Source organism: Coregonus clupeaformis, chromosome 26, assembly GCF_020615455.1.
Source record: "Coregonus clupeaformis isolate EN_2021a chromosome 26, ASM2061545v1, whole genome shotgun sequence".
NCBI lineage: Eukaryota > Metazoa > Chordata > Actinopteri > Salmoniformes > Salmonidae > Coregonus > Coregonus clupeaformis.
The window spans coordinates 40,036,839-40,057,697 of NC_059217.1; the positions used below are offsets into that span (position 1 = coordinate 40,036,839).

Sequence of the window (20,859 nt, forward strand, 5' to 3'; positions counted from 1 at the left end):
TGATATGGTCCGTCTCGTTACTGTTTCTCTGTAGCACAATCACCCTTTCACTTGCAATAAACACAATTAAATATAGTGTGGGACTCTATTCGGCTGCGTTTACACAGGCAGCCCAATTCTGATATTTTTCCCACTAATTGATCTTTTGACCAATCACATCAGATCTTTTCACGTCAGCTCTTTTTCAGAGCTGATCTGATTGGTCAACAGACCAATTAGTGAAAAAGATCAGAAATGGGCTGCCTGTGTAAATTCCCTATCTCAATGGGGAAATCTACTACTTTTGTTTCAGTTAGGGATGTAGCTCAGTTGATAGAGCGTGGCGTTTGCAACGCCAGGGTTGTAGGTTCGATTCCCACAGGGGGTATGAAAAAATAAAAAATAATAATGTATGCACTAACTGTAAGTCGCTCTGGATAAGAGCGTCTGCTAAATGACTAAAATGTAAAACAATTTAAATGTTGTCTGCTCTCATTTGTTCCTGACATAAACCATGATACTGATATTTGATCTATGAAAATACAAAATCATTGATTAGTGATCTTTAGAAGATAGCTATAGACAATGCTCATGGGTGAAGACAATGTTTTTTATTGAAAAAAATAAGGTTTATGAAAATAGCAAGCTAGCTAACCTTTTGCAGCAAGCAATCTGCAGTATGAATCACATCAGGATAGGCTTGGGCGGTATACTGTATATACCATATAACGGGGTATTTGGAAAAAGCCACTGGAGGGTTTTTCAATACCGTCAATACCATTGAAACAGTAAAAAAATAAATAAATACTGTTTAAAGTTTAATAAATGTGAATTTGTAGCTAGTTTTTAAGTACATACCTGCAGTTAACTTGTGCAATAAGTTAGGAGATAAAGAACATTGCGTTCTTCATTTCACCTGTCACATTAGTATGAAGCTTACACATAGTACCCAGTCACATCATGTGGTGTTTGTTTACAAGCACACAATGACGAGAGACCGGAGCCTTGTGAGTCACTCACTGTTGTGCAGCATGCACCAGGTGATCTAATTACTGTATGGAATTTACAACTAAAATGTTTGCCAGCTAGATATCTTATAACTATTAAGTTAACTGTCTAAAATGTGCTAAATGCTCTGGAGTTGTGCATTTGGTTTACTAATTCAGTAGCTAGTTCGTTATCTAGCTAAGGGGTTAGCTTCTTCCAAAATCAAGCATTAGCTTGACAACAGCAGATAATCCCCTCATGGATCAAGAACCTTGCTGACTAATATTTGTTTTGTGCGTGCAGCAAACTGTGTAGCATGTGTGAGTTACTTGTATAATTTGTCAGAAACTGCACTAAATGTTCCCAATGCGATCGTTAGCATTTTCTATGGTATTTTACATGTACTTGTTAGCATTGCTAACCTTTGGATTACAGCTCCCCTTGTGTTCCGTGCCGGTATTACTGAATATCCTGGTATGGCACAAGGTCGGTATAAAGTTATGACAATCTGGATACCGCCCAAACCTACATCAGGATGAACAATAACCAATTATTTATATTTTATTACATTTGAAATTGTACACAAACATTTGGTATCAAATATACATGTATATACAATTTCCTCTGGAACTAAAATAAGCAAACCATCATTGTATTTATATTCTTAACGATTTTTGATAAAGCCTGCTGATCAGTTGCTCTAATCAAATTCCAGGAAATGTAACACTTGTTAGCTATAGATGTCCTGATTTTTATCCATGGATCCATCTCAAAGGCTGCGTTTATACAGGCAGCCCAATTCTGATATTTTATTCACTAATTTGTCTTTTGACCAATCAGATCAGCACTGAAAAAGATCTGACGTGAAAAGAACTCATGTGATTGGTCAAAAGACCAATTAGTGGAAAAAAGTTCAGGGCCATGTTCAGCTGCTAAACGTTCTCGAACGTTGCAGATAGAAATGTCATGAATAGAACCGATGGCATTCCTTATTCTACATAGCAGAGAGGCATGTTTGATCTACATAGAAATAGGCTATCTGAACATTCCAAAAAGTTAAATCCTGCTGAACGCGCCCCACAATTGGGCTGCCTGTGTGAACCAGGAGACCAGCAGCACGTTCAGCAGGATTTAACGTTTTGGAACGTTCAGCTAGAAACAGGCAATGTAGCTCAAACATGCCTCTCTGATATGTAGAATAAGGACTCACATCGGCTCTATTCATGGAATTTCTATCTGCAACGTTCACCAACTGAACATAGCCCAATGTTTTAACATAACATTGCAAAATTAAAACAAGCATTGGCAGCATGGTTGACAAAAACACAGATTCATCTTCACATCCAAAGGAAAAGCTGGGTAGTGGTGAGTGGGTAGGGTACCCCTGTCTTGCTGTATTATATCTGTTCATTTTGATGGGATGTTTTCAGTGATTCTCAAATGTAAACATTTAGGACAGTGGTGTATGTGTACAGGCACTCCAGTTATCAGTTCCTTGATAACAGTGCAGCAGTGTGACATCTCTCCAGTCCCTCCACTGCAATGCAAACCCAACAAAGGCTCCTCTGTAGTCTAAGAAAAGGCTGTTTTAAATGGATGCCATTTATACAGTGCAGCAGCTGCCCTACTCATACATGCTCTATGCTGGTGGTGTGTATGTTCTCCGCCATAATCTCTCCTCATTCCCACTTGTAGATTTTGAGCATCTTCTCAGTGAGAGAGGCCAGGTAACTGCCCTGATTCACCTCAAATGGGCAGATGTCCAACACTGGGAGGTCAGCAGGCAACTTCTGAATCAGGGATCCACTCCCTGCATCCCACACCTTAAAAGTAAAATTACATGATTAGAATCAATAGATCAATGTGAAGATCTTGATGCTGTTTCATATAATTCAAACTATCTCCAAAACTGCCTCAAATCAGAGTCATATGCCTCTCAGTATTATGGAGTTATTTCAACCACAAAACAGTTGAACCATTGATTCTTCCCTAATCTCAGCAGGAGGAAAGTTTAGGGCTCCATCTGTAATGACTGACAGAATGTGCTCCCTGTCTCCACAGTGGACCATGATTTCCTTGACCCTGTTTTCAGTGCTGCATACAGATGTTCACAAAGCAATTTCATCATTGCCAATGGCCACCATTCTGTACACAAGTGACACACACATAATTGTATCATTGCCAATCAATGCTCACCACTGTATACGTGCGTATACACACACACACACACACACACGCACGCACGCACGCAACATAGCCAGTGGCTCACCATGGTGGAGTTGGTGGACTCGTCCCCGGCACAGACCAGTGTGGAGCCCTCCCCGGCCGGGCTTCTGAACACAGCGTTCTTGGTGAGCACTTTGCAGGAGGAGCCGGCGCTGAAGGTCTGGACAGGGTAGCAGGAACACGAGGGCTCCTGGGCCGTATCCTGCTGGAAAGTCCTGTTCAGCTCCATCAGAACACAACGCAGAGACGGGTTGGAGCGCCCTGGGGCCAAACACACAGAGACTGTCAGTCTAAATACAGGAGCTAGTGGTCAACACCGACCCTGGTCCTGGAGAGCTACTGGGGAATTCAGGCTTTTGTTCATGCCCAGCTAAAAACACCTGCTTAGAGATATTAGAATCAATCCTGCAGCCAGTGGACAGAAGCCAGGACTAGTGTGACAGTGGGCAGATTTCCTAGATCCAACAAAGACTCTGGCAGCAGTATCAAGCAGAATTGTAACAGACAAAAGATTATACATGTTATTTTTAAACACACATTTCTATCCACAGTTATGTAAAGTCATACCGTATTAAAAAAAAAAAAAAACTCACGACAGCTGTGATGGAAACAGGAAGTTTCAGTACAATTTTATAAATGCAGACAGGGTGGGATCTTTTTGTGTCTGTAAAATTAATTATGCGAGAAATGGTGGGTGGTCCTCCCACTACGACTCGGGAAAGCATGCAGTTTATTAGGCTACAGATTAAATAAGTTATGATGAACTTCACAGGGTGGTGAAAGTGCACGGTGATGAGCTTGATGCTCCTTCCCAATAAATATTGAGGGTCTTATTCTGGTGACATGATCATGATGGCTGCCGTTTGACAAATAAAAATAATCTCGCTCTTTTGTCTATAATAATCTCATCATGTAGTAGGCTATATCCGCACTGTATTTATTTTGTGATAAAACCAACAGTAGAGTTGAAAATGCAATGGAAACCCATTTAAATTGTATTTTTTATTTGGTACATGGGAATTTAACCGCAAGAGTTGTGTGCACTACTTCATCACGCACAACAAAAATCTCTCTGGTGGGAAAATGTGCATATTGTTTTTATGCATATATTTGAATATTTGCATGAAAATCTGTCGCCAATTGGATGGAAATCTAGCCACACACACAGTGATTCAGCTAGCACTTCGGTGTTCGATTAGCTCTGAGTAGAGAAGAGCTGAACACAACCCTTTGCCACCAGTAAAATGTAATGATGGCAGACACACACTTTAGCTCCTCTTTACTACAGACAGCGCTTCATTGTCCATCATAGTGTCTCACCTGGTCTGTAGGTGACCAGACAGTGTCTGCTCTCTGGCTCCACCTGGATGTCTGTACAGCCTCCTGTCTCCAGGGGTAAAATGTGGGGTCTGTAAGTGGTGCCGTCCACCTGCTCCCAGAAGCAGCCCCCCTCCAGAGAGCCTGAGATGAGGCCGCCGCACGGGAACGAGCTGGAGGAGGCGCGAGGCACGTAGGACAGAGAGGCCACGGGACACCTGGGAGGAGCCAGAGGTCATGGTTTGGCCTTGTGGTTTTAATCACACGCTGTATATGTATTACGTAATATATTACACCATGTGAATGACATTTCACACACCGTGTACATGAATATTACATTTAACAATCTTTGAGAATGAGTAGCAAAACCCAACTGCTGAAAATAAAATACCAAATGTAACTTCTCCTGGTCAGATCCTGTGGTCAGGAAGGAAAAAAACAGGGCCCTAGAAAGTGCCTTCAGAAAGTACTCATAAACCTTGACTTATTCCACATTCTGTTGTGTTACAGCCTGAATTCAAAATTGATTAAAATAGTTGTTTTTCTCTCACCCATCTACACACAATACCCCATAAAGTGAAAACATGTTTTTAGATTTTATTTTCAAATGTATTGAAAATGAAATACAGAAACCTAATTTACATAAGTATTCATACCCTTTGCAGCGATTACAACTGTTAGTCTTTCTGGGTAAGTCTCAGAGCTTTGCACACCTGAATTGTTGGTTGCTGATCATTGCTAGACATACATTTTCAAGTAGATTTAAGTCAAAACTAACCCGACCACTCAGGAACATTCACTGTCTTTTTGATAAGCAACTCCATCTTAGATTTGGCCTTGTGTTTTAGGTTATTGTCCTGTTGAAAGGTGAATTCATCTCTCGGTGTCTGGTGGAAAGCAGACTGAACCAGGTTTTTCTGTAGGATCTGTGCTCAGCTTTTTATCCTGAAAAACTCCAGTTTTTAACGATTACACCAGCACACACGTCAAGGAGCTGCAGCCACTACGCTCTAGGTAAGCATACCCATAACATGATGTAGCCACCACTATGCTTGAAAATATGGAGAGTGGTACTCAGTAATGTGTTGTATTGGATTTGCTTCAAACATAACACTTTGTATTCAGGACAAAGAGTGAATTGCAGTATTACTTTAGTGCCTTGTTGCAAACAGAATGCATATTTTGGAATTCTGTACAGGCTCCTTTCTTTTCACTCTGTCAATTAGGTTAGTATTGTGGAGTAACTACAGTGTTGTTGATCCATCCTCAGTTTCCTCCTATCACAGCCATTAACCTCTTAAGGATCGGACCCTTTTTTTCAATTTTCACCTAAAATGACATCCCCAAATCTAACTGCCTGTAGCTCAGGACCTGAAGCAAGGATATGCATATTCTACCATTTGAAAGGAAACACTTCGACGTTTGTGGAAATGTGAAATTAATGTAGGAGAATATAACACATTAGATCTGGTAAAAGATAATACAAACAAAAAACATGCATTTTCTATTATTTTTTTTGTTCCATCATCTTTGAAATGCAAGAGACCATACGTAAAAATTTATGCACACATGACTGGAAGTCGCTTTGGATAAAAGCGTCTGCTAAATGGCATATTATATTATTTATATTATAAGAGAAAGGCCACAAAATGAGTCCCGTGTAGCTCAGTTGGTAGAGCATGGCGCTTGCAACGCCAGGGTTGTGGGTTCGATTCCCACGGGGGACCAGTATGAAAATGTATGCACTCACTAACTGTAAGTCGCTCTGGATAAGAGCATCTGCTAAATGACTAAAATGCAAATGTGAAAAAATATAATCTTGCAGTTTATGTGCACTTTTGATTTTGCCCACAAGATGGCAGCAGTTTGTGCAAAGTTTCAGATTGATCCAGTTAAGCATTGCAATACTGGACTATTTTGTCAATTGATATATTTTGAAGTACATAACTATAGAGAACATACAAAAATGATATGGTAATACATACAAGAATTTAAGCTTTCTGCCCATATAAAATACATCTATGTCCTGGAAAGTTTGATGTTACTTACAACAGTCATGCTAATCACAATAGCGCACGTTAGCTCAACCGTCCCGTATACAGGACACCAATCCCGTAGAGGTTAAACTCTGTAACTGTTGGCCTCATGGTGAAATCGCTAAGTGGTTTCCTTCCTCGCCGGCAACGGAGTTAGGAAAGATGCCTGTATCTTTGTAGTGACTTGGTGTATTGATACACCATATTTACATTTACATTTTAGTCATTTAGCAGACGCTCTTATCCAGAGCGACTTACAGGAGCAATTAGGGTTAAGTGCCTTGCTCAAGGGCACATTTACGTCATTTAGCAGACGCTCTTATCCAGAGCGACTTACAAATTGGTCCATTCACCCAAAGTGTAATGAATAACTTCGCTATGCTCAAAAAGGGATATTCAATGTCTGCTTTTCTACCAATAGGTGCCTCCCATTGGAAAACCTCCCGTCTTTGTGGCTGAATCTGTGTTTGAAATTCACTGCTTGACTGAGGGACCTTACAGATAATTGTATGTGTGGGGTACAGATATGAGGTAGTCAATAAAAAATCATGTTCAACACTATTATTGCACACAGAGTGAGTTCATGCAACTTGTGATTTTTTAAGCAAATGTATTTAGGCTTGTCATAACAAAGGGGTTGAATACTTAGACTCAAGACATTTCAGCTTTTCATTTTTTATTAATTTGTAAAAAATTCAAAATAGGCTAGTGACAAAAAATCTAAATGTAATCAATTAAAACAATTCAGGCTGTAACACAACAAAATGTGAAAAAGTAAAGGGGTGTGAACACTTTCTGAAGGCACTGTAGGATATATAGATAGGTGTAGTGGTGCAAACTGTGGTTGAGAATATAGACTAGCTGACCTATGACCCCTGGTCTGGCTATCGGACTTACCTAGTGCGTAGTGGCTGCAGCTCCTGGATGTGTGTGCTGGTGTCTCTGGTGTCATACACCAGCACAGAGCCGTTACTGAGACCAGCGTACACGTAGTTGTTGTTGTCCAGGCACCAGCAGCAGCTCCACACTGGTTTACCCGTGTTGTACGTCTGCACCACTGTGTTGGTCATTAGACTGCAGGAGAGAAATGGTACAGTTGTCATATTTGAGGTAGTCAATCAAAAATCATGTTCAACACTATTATTGCACACAGAGTGAGTTCATGCAACTTGTGATTTTTTAAGCACATTTTTACTCCTGAATGTATTTAGGCTTGTGTACGACCCTGCCTTACACAGGAAGCGGCACAGGTCCTAATCCAGGCACTTGTCATCTCCCGTCTGGATTACTGCAACTCGCTGTTGGCTGGGCTCCCTGCCTGTGCCATTAAACCCCTACAACTCATCCAGAATGTCGCAGCCCGTCTGGTGTTCAACCTTCCCAAGTTCTCTCACGTCACCCCGCTCCTCCGCACACTCCACTGGCTTCCAGTTGAAGCTCGCATCTGCTACAAGACCATGGTGCTTGCCTACGGAGCTGTGAGGGGAACGGCACCTCCGTACCTTCAGGCTCTGATCAGTCCCTACACCCAAACGAGGGCATTGCGTTCATCCACCTCTGGCCTGCTGGCCCCCCTACCTCTGCTGAAGCACAGTTCCCGCTCAGCCCAGTCAAAACTGTTCGCTGCTTTGGCACCCCAATGGTGGAACAAGCTCCCTCACGACGCCAGGACAGCGGAGTCACTCACCACCTTCCGGAGACATTTGAAACCCCACCTCTTTAAGGAACACCTGGGATAGGATAAAGTAATCCTTCTAACCCCCCCTTACCACACCCCCAAAAAAAAAAAAAAATAATAATAATTGTAAAGTGGTTATCCCACTGGCTATAAGGTGAATGCACCAATTTGTAAGTCGCTCTGGATAAGAGCGTCTGCTAAATGACGTAAATGTAAATGTAATATTTGATTTAGGTTGGAAAATACTGTCCTTTTAACCATCAGGGTTTTGTTTTCAATCTAGGTCTGACTGATTCTTGCAATCAAAGAATGTTCTACCTTAGCAAGTGCAATGTTGTTCTCCATCAGAGCCTGGGGCTATTAAGTCAACACCACTCTGAAACACACTGTCCTGATAAATCTCTATCTGCTTGGACACTGACTGACTATGTGTCTCTTGTGGTTACCTGGTGAGTTTGATGGTGTTGTCCAGGGCAGCAGAGAGTAGGAGGCTGTCAGCTTGTCTGTTGAACGCCAGGCCTCTGATCTGTTTGGCATGGATGGGAACGTACTGGCATGCCTTCAGATTCACCGTACTCACCTTCTTCACCCCGTAGCCTGGCAGGTAGACACAGAGAGAGGAAGAGAGAGACAGACACAGGGAGAGAAATGATTCCAAGAAATGTCTTTCATGTCTTAGAAAACACAGAAATACTTATTGTGAGGTAGAAAATATTTCACAGATGGTTGAAAATATGCCTTCTGATATTTTCACATCTATGCAATCTGTGCAAAAAAACTAAAATTCACACAGCTATTCCGTACTGAAAGCATATCAACGCTTATCAAAGGTCTTACCGGGCACCAGGGTGGTGTGTGGGGAGGGATGGGAGGCCAGCAGGCAGCTGAGTGGTTCACAGTAGGCCAGCACCCTGCAGCCCCCCGCCTGAGACACCAGCACGGCCTTGGAGAAGACGTAGTGGCCGCCCTGGGTGCTGTCCTGTCTCTGTGAGAGCCCGGAGAGAGAGGCCCCTGAGTTCTTAGAGGGCCCACAGCCAGTCTGGGCCATCAGCATCTTCAGCTCCTGGGAGAGAAGGTAGAGAGTGATCCAACTGGGGGGGGGGGAGACAGCTAAATCAATGAGAACATCAAAAGGAACAAAGTACCTGTATCTGCTTGCGTAGTTTCCCACATTCATCTGTCATCACCTGCAGTTGTAGTCGGCACTGGGCTGACTCTAGTTCAGCCCTCCTCCGCATTGACTGCTCCTGCTCCAATGACCTGCACATATAACAACACCTTCAGACTCACTAGCCATGTCCAAATACCCATACCAGCGTACTACATACTTCAACTGCATACTCACCGTCGTATACTATTTAGCACGTACCATTTAGTAAAAAGTATGCAGTACGCCACGGCCACAACGCAGTAGAGGCTCCTGACTGGTTGAGTAGGTGGGGCGGGGCCGAGCGAGGGTGGATTTTTCCCAATTCAACAGACATGCATCGCATTAACCAGCCTGATAATAGCTCAATTGCAATTTCATTAATTTCTCTAAACTCTGAATAGAATAGGAAAGGAGTTCTAGGCCTACTCAGGCTGGTTATAGGCAGACTATCACATTAGACCTATAAGTAGCCCATATAGCCCATCTATCCTATTTAAAAAGGACTGAAGACAGAAACAGATAATGTGGTTCCATTTCAACATATTTATTAGTGAAACCAAAGTGCTGTAACATATATAAATTAAATCAAATAGCCTAGTACACACACCAAAACTTCTCAAATGTTCAAATCAAAAGGCTATTGCATAGAAACCATGGACAGTCGGGTGCATCGCAAATTCAGAACCGCTGGACAGCAACCTAATAAACTAAAGTATGAAAAAAGTATGAAAATGTATGCACTCACTAACTGTAAGTCGCTCTGTATAAGAGCATCTGCTAAATGACTAAAAGGTCAAATGTAAAGCACTGATCATTGGCAATGAGATCAGAATGACTGCTAAGGCTTGATCCATAAATTAAATAGGTAGCCTACAAAACTAAAACAATCCATATGTTCAAATCAAAAGGCCTGACTAACATCAACAACGCAGACACATCCCGAGTCCCCGGTGCTGACACATTCAGAAATCAAAAGATGGTTTAGTATTTAGTTTAAAAGCTCTGACAAATGCCAAGAGAACAAGAAACAATGTATAAAAAAATAAACTAAATAAGACTTCAGTTTAGCCTACAATGCAATACCCGTGATCATTTTAAGGAGAACAAAAACTACTTAGCCTACATTTGAACACCACCACAGAAGCTTTGCTATTCGGCATCTTCCCAATTAAGTAGCCTAGTTTTGTTGTTTGGCTACTTCAAGAGAACTAGGCCCTATCCCTCGCAGCCCACCTCTTCCAATGCATTGTGGAAAAGTGTGCATCACTCTCTGAACCGCTCCCTACACACAGCTGTGAATAAGGTCAAATCAATGGCAATATCAGCAAGTCAGAAAATAAACTAGAGAGGAGCTCAGCTACCTTACCTCTTCATATTCTCCTGCTCTGTGTTGTCCAAAGCCCTCAGCTTGCGTGCGTACAGGAGGACGATATCAGAGCGCTTGGCCTTCTTGTTGCACTGCAGATATTCACAGAGCAGTAAACGGTCATTATAAGGACCAGACATAATCTGAGGGAATGTTTTCTTATCAATAAATTACATCATTGTCTGCATGGTAAGTCAATGCAACTGTATTTTACTCATTTTGTGGCAGTATTTTCTCAGATTTAAGTAATTCAGAGGGCATTTATTTTGTTTCAAATGATTTTTGAGTGCTTGAGGAAATTCCATCTCCAGCACAGAGTCAATTTGGTACCAGTCATTACAGTGGAACCAGGACCTCTTTTTGTCACTAAGGAGTGACTGCAAATACTGAGTACAGACCATCCTGAGCAACTCCACTCCTCTGCCCGCAGACATGCCGAGGCTGACAGACAGACACTGACCTGGGGACACTTGGCTCCCTGGCCCTGGCCCTTCACCCAGCGGTCGATGCAGGTGTAGCCGAAGAGATGTCCGCAGCGCAGGGTGGCCAGGCGGTGCTCCCCTGACGTGGTCCAGGGCTCAAAGCAGATAGAGCAGGTCTCCCCGTCCCCCTCATCCCCTTGGGACGACCGAAGAGCTGCACCACTGGTGGCCACTGGGGCTGTAACACTCTAGAAAGGGGACCGAGAGAGCATGCCAATGGTACTACAGAAACTGCACTAGCTAGCTAATCATGGAAATATTATTCCCCTCCAAGATTCTAGGCCTATCACTGGCAAAGAATGTGGTCTTACCTCAGGATTCACTTGATTTCCAGACTCTGTCCTCGCAGCCTCTGTGGTTGCATTAGAATCTATACACAGGATAGACATGGTTAGATTTAACTCTTCATAGGTGACAGTGTAAAATGGCAAAGCGTGGATCAGACTTGAGCTCGAGGTTGGTTTACCTGAAGGATTTAGGCCTTGCAGTGGCATGGCTGCAACGGGAGGGTTCAGACGAGGGCTGGAGGGAAAGGCAAGTTCGCCAGGGTTGTGAGAGTCTACTGGCTCTGCCTCATCCTCTGACTCGCTCACCTCTGTGGTATTGCCAGAGTCAGGCTCGGCCTGGTTGGCTGTAGGGACTCGCAGCAGGAAATCTAGGAAGCGGCTAGCAGAGGTCTGGGTGGGGTACAGCTCCCTGACGCCTGGCCTTTATAATACACAGACAATACAGGTACAATCAACGAGTTGTGGGTGAAATAGGGACTCAATGAAGTATATGACAATGTCTCCGGTACAATTTAGAGTGAGTGACTCCAGTCCAACCATCTCTACCTGGCTCTCCGCTGCCTCAGGGCTGCTGCTGTAGTGACCCTGGGCCCAATATGACCCTCCATTCTGATCCTGGGCCCAACTTGACCCTCCACTCTGACTCTGTTCTGACTGAACGCCCAGGTGGTCGGGAGCCGTGGTGGGTCAAGGGGAGCCGCGTCTGCCTCGTCCTCTACCTCAGTTTCGCTGCCAGAGTCAGGAATGATGATAGGGAGATCTACCTGGCCTGCCATAGCATCTGGTTCTGGTTCCCTACTGGGGCCCCCCAGCTGCAAGTCCACCTCCATCGCCTCCATTTGAAAAGCACTATATAAAATATATCTATTGTTATTATTATCCTGAATGTGTCTAATAGAAACTTGTTTTCGTTGCAAAAGGTTTTCCGTTTGGAGTAAACGGTTTCTGTTGCAAAACGTGTTTTCGTTGCAAAAAACGAAACGTTTTGTAACAGAAGCTGCGTAATGAATACAATACACCCCTGTAGGGCATGCAATGCTGCATGGAGCCACATAACTAGGGTGACAACAAAAATCTGGTTATGTACAGTGCCTTCAGAAGATATTCACAACCATTGACTTTTTCGACATTTTGTTGTGTTACAGCCTGAATTTAAAATTGATTCAATTGAGATTATGTCACTGATCTATGCACAATAACCCATAATATGGCAAAGTGGAATTATGTTTTTAGAAATTCATAAAAAATGAAAAGCTGAAATGTCGAGTCACTAAGTATTCAACCCTTTTGTTATGGCAAGTCTAAATAGGTTCTGGGGTAAAAATGTGCTTAACAAGTCACATAATAAATTGCATAGACTCACTCTGTGTCCCTCAATCGAGCAGTGAATTTCAAGCACAGATTCAACCACAAAGACGATCCAATAGTTCGCAAAGAAGGGCACCTATTGGTAGATGGTTAAAAGAAAAAGCAGACATTAACCATCTCTGAACAAGTTATTAATTACACCTTGGATGGTGTATCAATACACCCAATTTTTTATTTTTTTATTTTTATTTCACCTTTATTTAACCAGGTAAGCCAGTTGAGAACAGGTTCTCATTTACAACTGCGACCTGGCCAAGATAAAGCAAAGTAGTGCAATAAAAACAACACAGAGTTACATATGGGGTAAAAAAAACATAAAGTCAGAAATACAACAGAAAATATATATACAGTGTGTGCAAATGTAGCAAGTTATGGAGGTAAGGCAATAAATAGGCTATAGTGCAGAATAATTACAATAGTATTAACACTGGAATGCTAGATGTGCAAGAGATTATGTGCAAATAGAGATACTGGGGTGCAAAAGAGCAAAATAAATAACAATATAGGGATGAGGTAGTTGGGTGGGCTAATTTCAGATGGGCTGTGTACAGGTGCAGTGATCGGTAAGGTGCTCTGACAACTGATGCTTAAAGTTATTGAGGGAGATAAGAGTCTCCAGCTTCAGAGATTTTTGCAATTCGTTCCAGTCATTGGCAGCAGAGAACTGGAAGGAATGGCGGCCAAAGGAGGTGTTGGCTTTGGGAATGACCAGTGAGATATACCTGCTGGAGCGCAGACTACGGGTGGGTGCTGCTATGGTGACCAATGAGCTAAGATAAGGCGGGGATTTGCCTAGCAGTGATTTATAGATGGCCTGGAGCCAGTGGGTTTGACGACGAACATGTAGTGAGGACCAGCCAACAAGAGCGTACAGGTCACAGTGGTGGGTAGTGTATGGGGCTTTGGAGACAAAACGGATGGCACTGTGATAGACTACATCCAATTTGCTGAGTAGAGTGTTGGAAGCTATTTTGTAAATGACATCGTCGAAGTCAAGGATCGGTAGGATAGTCAGTTTTACGAGGGCATGTTTGGCAGCATGAGTGAAGGAGGCTTTGTTGCGAAATAGGAAGCCGATTCTAGATTTAACTTTGGATTGGAGATTCTTTATGTGAGTCTGGAAGTTGAGTTTACAGTCTAACCAGACACCTAGATATTTGTAGTTGTCCACATACTCTAGGTCAGACCCGTCGAGAGTGGTGATTCTAGTCGGGTGGGCGGGTGCTAGCAGCGTTCGATTGAAAAGCATGCATTTAGTTTTACTAGTGTTTAAGAGCAGTTGAAGGCTACTGAAGGATTGTTGTATGGCATTGAAGCTCGTTTGGAGGTTTGTTAACACAGTGTCCAATGAAGGGCCAGATGTATACAAAATGGTGTCGTCTGCGTAGAGGTGGATCTGAGAGTCACCAGCAGCAAGAGCGGCATCATTGATATACACGGAGAAAAGTGTCGGCCCAAGAATTGAACCCTGTGGCACCCCCCATAGAGACTGCCATAGGTCCAGACAACAGGCCCTCCGATTTGACACACTGAACTCTATCTGAGAAGTAGTTGGTGAACCAGGCGAGGCAGTCATTTGAGAAACCAAGGCTATTTAGTCTGCCAATAAGAATGCGGTGGTTGACAGAGTCGAAAGCCTTGGCCAGGTCGATGAAGACGGCTGCACAGTACTGTCTATTATCAATCGCGGTTATAATATCGTTTAGGACCTTGAGCGTGGCTGAAGTGCACCCGTGACCAGCTCGGAAACCGGATTGCATAGCGGAGAAGGTACGGTGGTATTCGGAAATGGTCGATGATCTGTTTGTTAACTTGGCTTTCAAATACTTTCGAAAGGCAGGGCAGGATGGATATAGGTCTGTAGCAGTTTGGATCTAGAGTGTCACCCCCTTTGAAGAGGGGGATGACCGCGGCAGCTTTCCAATCTCTGGGGATCTCAGACGTTATGAAAGAGAGGTTGAACAGACTAGTAATAGGGGTTGCGACAATTTCGCGGCTAGTTTTAGAAAGAAAGGGTCCAGATTGTCTAGCCCAGCTGATTTGTAGGGGTCCAGATTTTGCAGCGCTTTCAAAACATCAGCTGTCTGAATTTGTGTGAAGGAGAAGCGGGGGGCATGGGCAAGTTGCAGCAGAGGGTGCAGAGTTGGTGGCCGGGTTAGTGGTAGCCAGATGGAAAGCATGGCCAGCTGTAGCAAAATGCTTGTTGAAATTCTCGATTATTGTAGATTTATCGGTGGTGATAGTGTTTCCTAGCCTCAGTGCAGTGGGCAGCTGGGAGGAAGTGCTCTTATTCTCCATGGACTTTACAGTGTCCCAAAACTTTTTGGAGTTAGTGCTACAGGATGCACATTTCTGTTTGAAAAAGTTAGCCTTTGCTTTCCTGACTGCTTGTGTATATTGGTTCCTAACTTCCCTGAAAAGTTGCATATCGCGGGGGGCTATTTGATGCTAATGCTGTACGCCACAGGATGTTTTTGTGCTGGTCAAGGGCAGTCAAGTCTGAGGAGAACCAGGGGCTATATCGGTTCTTAGTTCTGTATTTTTTGAATGGGGCATGTTTATTTAAGATTGAGAGGAAATTACTTTTAAGGAACAACCAGGCATCCTCTACTGACGGAATGAGATCTATATCCATCCAGGATACCTGGGCCAGGTCAATTAGGAAGGCCTCCTCGCTAAAGTGTTTTAGGGAGCGTTTGACAGTGATGAGGGGTGGTCGTTTGACCGCGGACCCAGTTCGGACGCAGGCAATAAGGCAGTGATCGCTGAGATCCTGGTTGAAGACAGCTGAGGTGTATTTAGAGGGTATGTTAGTCAGGATGATATCTATGAGGGTACCCATGTTTACGGATTTAGGGTTGTACCTGGTAGGTTCGTTGATAATTTGCGTGAGGTTGAGGGCATCTAGCTTGGATTGTAGGATGGCTGGGGGTATTAAGCATATCCCAATTTAGGTCACCAAGCAGTACAAACTCTGAGGATAAATGGGGGCAATCAATTCACATATGGTGTCCAGGGCACAGCTGGGGGCTGAGGGGGTCTGTAGCAAGCGGCAACAGTGAGAGACTTATTTCTGGAAAGGTGGATTTTTAGAAGTAGAAGCTCAAACTGTTTGGGCACAGACCTGGATAGTATGATGGAGCTCTGCAGGCTATCTCTACAGTAGATTGCAACTCCACCCCCTTTGGCAGTTCTATCTAGACGGAAAATGTTATAGTTGGGGATGGAAATTTCAGAATTTTTGGTGGCCTTCCTGAGCCAGGATTCAGACACTGCTAGAACATCAGGGTTGGCAGAGTGTGCTAACGCAGTGAATAACTCAAACTTAGGAAGTAGACTTCTGATATTTATGTGCAAGAAACCAAGACTTTTGCGATTACAGAAGTCATCAAATGATAGCGCCTGGGGAGTAGGAGTGATACTGAGGGCTGCAGGGCCTGGGTTAGCCTCTACATCACCAGAGGAACAGAGGAGGACTAGAATAAGGATACGGCTAAAGGCTTTAAGAACTGGTCTTCTAGTGCGTTGGGTACATTGAATAAAGGGGGCAGATTTCCGGGTGTTATAGAAAAGATTCAGGGCATTATGTACAGACAAGGATATGGAAGGATATGAGTAGTGGAGGTAAACCTAAGCGTTGGGTAACAATGAAAGAGATAGCATCGCTGGAGGCATCAATTGAGTCGGTCTCCGCGTGTATAGGGGGAGGGGCAAAGGAGCTATCTAAGGCAGGTTTAGCTAGGCTGGGGGGTCTACAGTGATATAGTACAATTAGAAATAACCGAAACAACAATAAACTAACCATGTTTGGGCTGAGGCTAAACATAAACAGGATGTAGTACCGTAAAAGGAACAGTCCAGCAGATATCAGCTGTATAGCTGAGTTATCATAAGGTCCGGTGGTGAAGCACTAGTGAGTAAGAGGCCACGGCTAGCGTGTGCTAGCGGGCCAGGGCTAGCAGATGGATGGAATCTTCGTGGTTAACGTCGTAACCACATCAGACGATTTCGTCGGCAGACCAGTCGTGTAGGATCGGCGGGGCTCCGTGTCAACACTAGGTGGTCCCGTCCGGTTGACAGAGAGGTAGATAGCCGGGAGATGGGCCTAGCTCAGGATGATTAGCCAGACCACAGCGTCCGTTTTGTTGTAGCCAGCTGGTAGCGATGAATCCGGAGTTAAAGGTCCAGTGATTCCGGCGGAAAAACTGATATGTTCTGGGTCGATAACGTGCTGTGCAGACTGGCCGAATATCCGGTGATCAATGTCCAGTGATTAAAATTAATCCCGCGGAAAAAATTCCAATGTTCTGGGTGAAACACCGCTAGCTGTGGCTAATAGCAAGTAGCTAGTTCAGTAGCTAGTTCAGTTTAGTGAGTAAGAGGCCACGGATAGCGTGTGCTAGCGGGCCAGGGCTAGCAGATGGATGGAATCTTCGTGGTTAACGTCGTAACCACATCAGACGATTTCGTCGGCAGACCAGTCGTGTAGGATCGGCGGGGCTCCGTGTCAACACTAGGTGGTCCCGTCCGGTTGACAGAGAGGTAGATAGCCGGGAGATGGGCCTAGCTCAGGATGATTAGCCAGACCACAGCGTCCGTTTTGTTGTAGCCAGCTGGTAGCGATGAATCCGGAGTTAAAGGTCCAGTGATTCAGTGATTCCGGCGGAAAAACTGATATGTTCTGGGTCGATAACGCGCTGTGCAGACTGGCCGAATATCCGGTGATCAATGTCCAGTGATTAAAATTAATCCCGGGAAAAAAATCCAATGTTCTGGGTGAAACACCGCTAGCTGTGGCTAATAGCAAGTAGCTAGTTAGCTGGCTAGCTAGTTTCAACTGGAGATTCTAGATAAAGGTAAGTCAATAATAGAATCCGTTCCACATTGAGTGAGGCGGGTTGCAGGAAAGTATATTTTGTAGAAGGATGAAAAGTCTGATAGGGAAATATGTACGAAAAATACAAAAAAACAGGGTATTTACAGGCTATTTACAGACACACGACAGAAACAGGACTGCACTACTTCGCCATCTACAAAGATACAGGCGCCCCTCCTAACTCAGTTGCCGGAGAGGAACGAAACTCAGGGATTTCACCATGAGGTGAGTTTAAAACAGTTACAGTTTAATGGCTGTGACAGGAGATAAGAGGGTGGATCAACAACATTGTAGTTACTCCACAATACTTTTTTTGGGTACTTTTTCTCCCCAATTTCGTGATTTCCAATTGGTAGTTACAGTCTTGTCCCATCGCTGCAACTCCCGTACGGACTTGGGAGAGGCAAAGGTCGAGAGCCATGCGTCCCCACCAAGCCGCACTGCTTCTTGACACACTGCTCGCTTAACCCGGAAGCCAGCCGCACCATGTGTCGTTGGAAACACTGTACAGCTGGCGACCGAAGTCAGTGTGCATGCGCTCGGCCCGCCACAAGGATTACTCCAAAATACTTTCCCCCTTCTGATAACCAGGTGGCGAATCGCATCTCTGCATGTCTGGCAGACATATCAGTGTGGATGTCGGATCACCACCTCAAGCTGAACCTCGGCAAGACGGAGCTGCTCTTCCTCCCGGGGAATGACTGCCCGCTCCATGTTCTCCCCATCACGGTTGACAACTCCATTGTGTCCTCCTCCCAGAGTGCAAAGAACCTTGGCGTGACCCTGGACAACACCCTGTCGTTCTCCGCTAACATCAAAGCGGTGACCTGATCCTGCAGGTTCATGCTCTACAACATTCGCAGAGTACGACCCTACCTTACACAGAAAGCGGCACAGGTCCTAATCCAGGCACTTGTAATCTCCTGTCTGGATGACTGCAACTCGCTGTTGGCTGGGCTCCCTGCCTGTGCCATTAAACCCCTACAACTTATCCAGAACGATGCAGCCTGTCTGGTGTTCAACCTTCCCAAGTTCTCTCATGTCACCCCGCTCCTCCGCACACTCCACTGGCTTCCAGTTGAGGCTCGCATCTACTACAAGACCATGGTGCTTGCCTACGGAGCTGTGAGGGGAACGGCACCTCCTTACCTTCAGGCTCTGATCAGACCCTACACCCAAACGAGGGCACTACATTCATCCACCTCTGGCCTGCTAGCTCCCCTACCTCTACGGAAGCACAGTTCCCGCTCAGCCCAGTCAAAGCTACATACTTTTTTTTTTTTTTTTTTAAAGTGGTTGTCCCACTGGCTATCATAAATTGCTCTGGATAAGAGTGTCTGCTAAATGATGTAAATGTAAATGTAAATACTAACCTAATTGACAGAGTGAAAAGAAGGAAGCCTGTACAGAATACAAATATTCCAAAACATGCATCCTGTTTGCAATACGGGACTAAAGTAATACTGCAAAAAATTTGGCTAAGAAATACGAAGCGTTATGTTTGGGAAAATCCAACACAACACATCACTGAGTATCACTCTTCATATTTTCAAGCATGGTGGTAGCTGCATCAGGTTAGTCATCGGCAAAGGACTACGGAGTTTAGCATAAAAATAAACTGAATAGAGCTAAGCACAGGCAAAATCCTAGAGGAAAACTTGGTTCAGACCTCTTTCCACCAGACACTGGGAGACCAATTCACCTTTCAGCTGGACAATAACCTAAAACACAAGGCCAAATATACACTGGAGTGGAGTTGCTTACCAAGACAACATTGAATGTTCCTGAGTGGCCTAGTTACAGTTTTGACTTCAAATCGGCTTGAAAATCTATGGCAGGACTTGAAAATTGCTGATTTTAGCAATAATTAACAACCAACTTGACAGAGCTTGATGAATTGTTTAAATAATAAATGGGCAAATATTGTACAATCCAGGTGTGCAAAGTTACCAAGAAAGAATCACAGTTGTAATCGCTGCCAAAGGTGATTCTAATGTGTATTGACTCAGGGGGTTGAATACTTATCTAATCAAGAGTTTTATTTTCCATACATAAAAATAAAATATATAATAATAATCTCCCACTTTGACAGAGTATTTTGTGTAGATCGTTTACAAATAATGACAATTAAATCCATTTTAATCCCACTTCAACAAAACTTGGAAAAAGTCAAGGGGTGTGAAGGCACTGTAACTTGCATGCAATGCTAACTAGTTAACTAAATTGCCACACATTACTTGAAAAATGGTTAACACAAGCAAGCTAAATTGGATGGACAATCTAACGTTAGTGATAAGACCAGTTATTATGTAAATGAGAACACATTAGCCAGCTAGCTATGTAAAGTAAATGTTAGGCGACAATTGGCACAGTTCACAGGTAGCCAGCTAGCTTGGTAACAATGAGAGCTAGTTAGCTAGTTAGTTAGTTAGTCAGCTGCTACTACTACAGGCAGAGCAAAACAGGATTCGGAAAACGGTACATTGAAAGACAGAAACCGAAGGCCGCTCTGCTAACTAGTTAGCTAGCTAACGTTAGTTACTTGAAACAGTAAACATCACAATTACCGTTAGCTAGCTAGTTACGGTACACTACCGATGTGATTATTTAATGACAGTCTCGAATGTGATCAATGAAATAGCAGAGTTTTCATATATTGCTAGTGGCTACTCTATTTGGAAATAGCCTCCTTGCTAGTAAGCTAGCTAGTTATAATGCTAGCTAGCTCCCCTCAGATAAAAGTCTGCTGCTGCTGGCAATAGCTTGGCATTGTAGCAGCTCGCCTCTTCTTACCTTGAAAATTCGCGTTTTACCAAAACGATCCTTGCCAGTGTCAAACTTCGTGGGTTACCATGACATCTAAATGGCTCAACTACATTACTTTTAATTTAAAAAGCATAACATTTGATGTAGAAAATAATCCGTTCGCATTCCTAGTTTCGTTGCTATCCCCACCGTCATTTGGAAGGCTCGAATATCCCCGCCAGTCTTCAATAGCCCGCCCCATAATGTTTCAACACCACCATTGGTGCGGAGCCAGACTACTAAATATTATGCTAATGAATACTGGCCTGAAAACTGTAAATTGTCACTCACCAAAAAATGGC

At 43.8% G+C, this 20,859-nt stretch overlaps 1 protein-coding gene across 2 annotated transcripts; it reads right to left on the reverse strand.

The window, feature by feature from the left end:
* Nucleotides 1–575: 575 nt before the first annotated feature.
* Nucleotides 576–20,739, reverse strand: LOC121540580 (E3 ubiquitin-protein ligase RFWD3). Of its 2 annotated transcripts, none has more exons than XM_041849563.1 (13): nt 20,546–20,739; nt 12,055–12,357; nt 11,688–11,929; nt 11,533–11,591; nt 11,200–11,409; nt 10,740–10,831; nt 9,369–9,483; nt 9,061–9,286; nt 8,670–8,820; nt 7,443–7,619; nt 4,513–4,727; nt 3,236–3,453; nt 576–2,789 (listed from the first exon to the last, which is right to left on the reverse strand). In XM_041849563.1, the coding sequence occupies exons 2-13, from the start codon at nt 12,345–12,347 to the stop codon at nt 2,646–2,648; spliced, it is 2,142 nt and encodes a 713-aa protein (XP_041705497.1). In that variant the 5' UTR covers nt 12,348–12,357; nt 20,546–20,739; the 3' UTR covers nt 576–2,645. The 2 variants fall into 2 exon arrangements, with proteins under 2 accessions (XP_041705497.1, XP_041705498.1); XM_041849564.1 differs by lacking the exon at nt 20,546–20,739 and adding an exon at nt 12,872–12,901.
* Nucleotides 20,740–20,859: the final 120 nt, after the last annotated feature.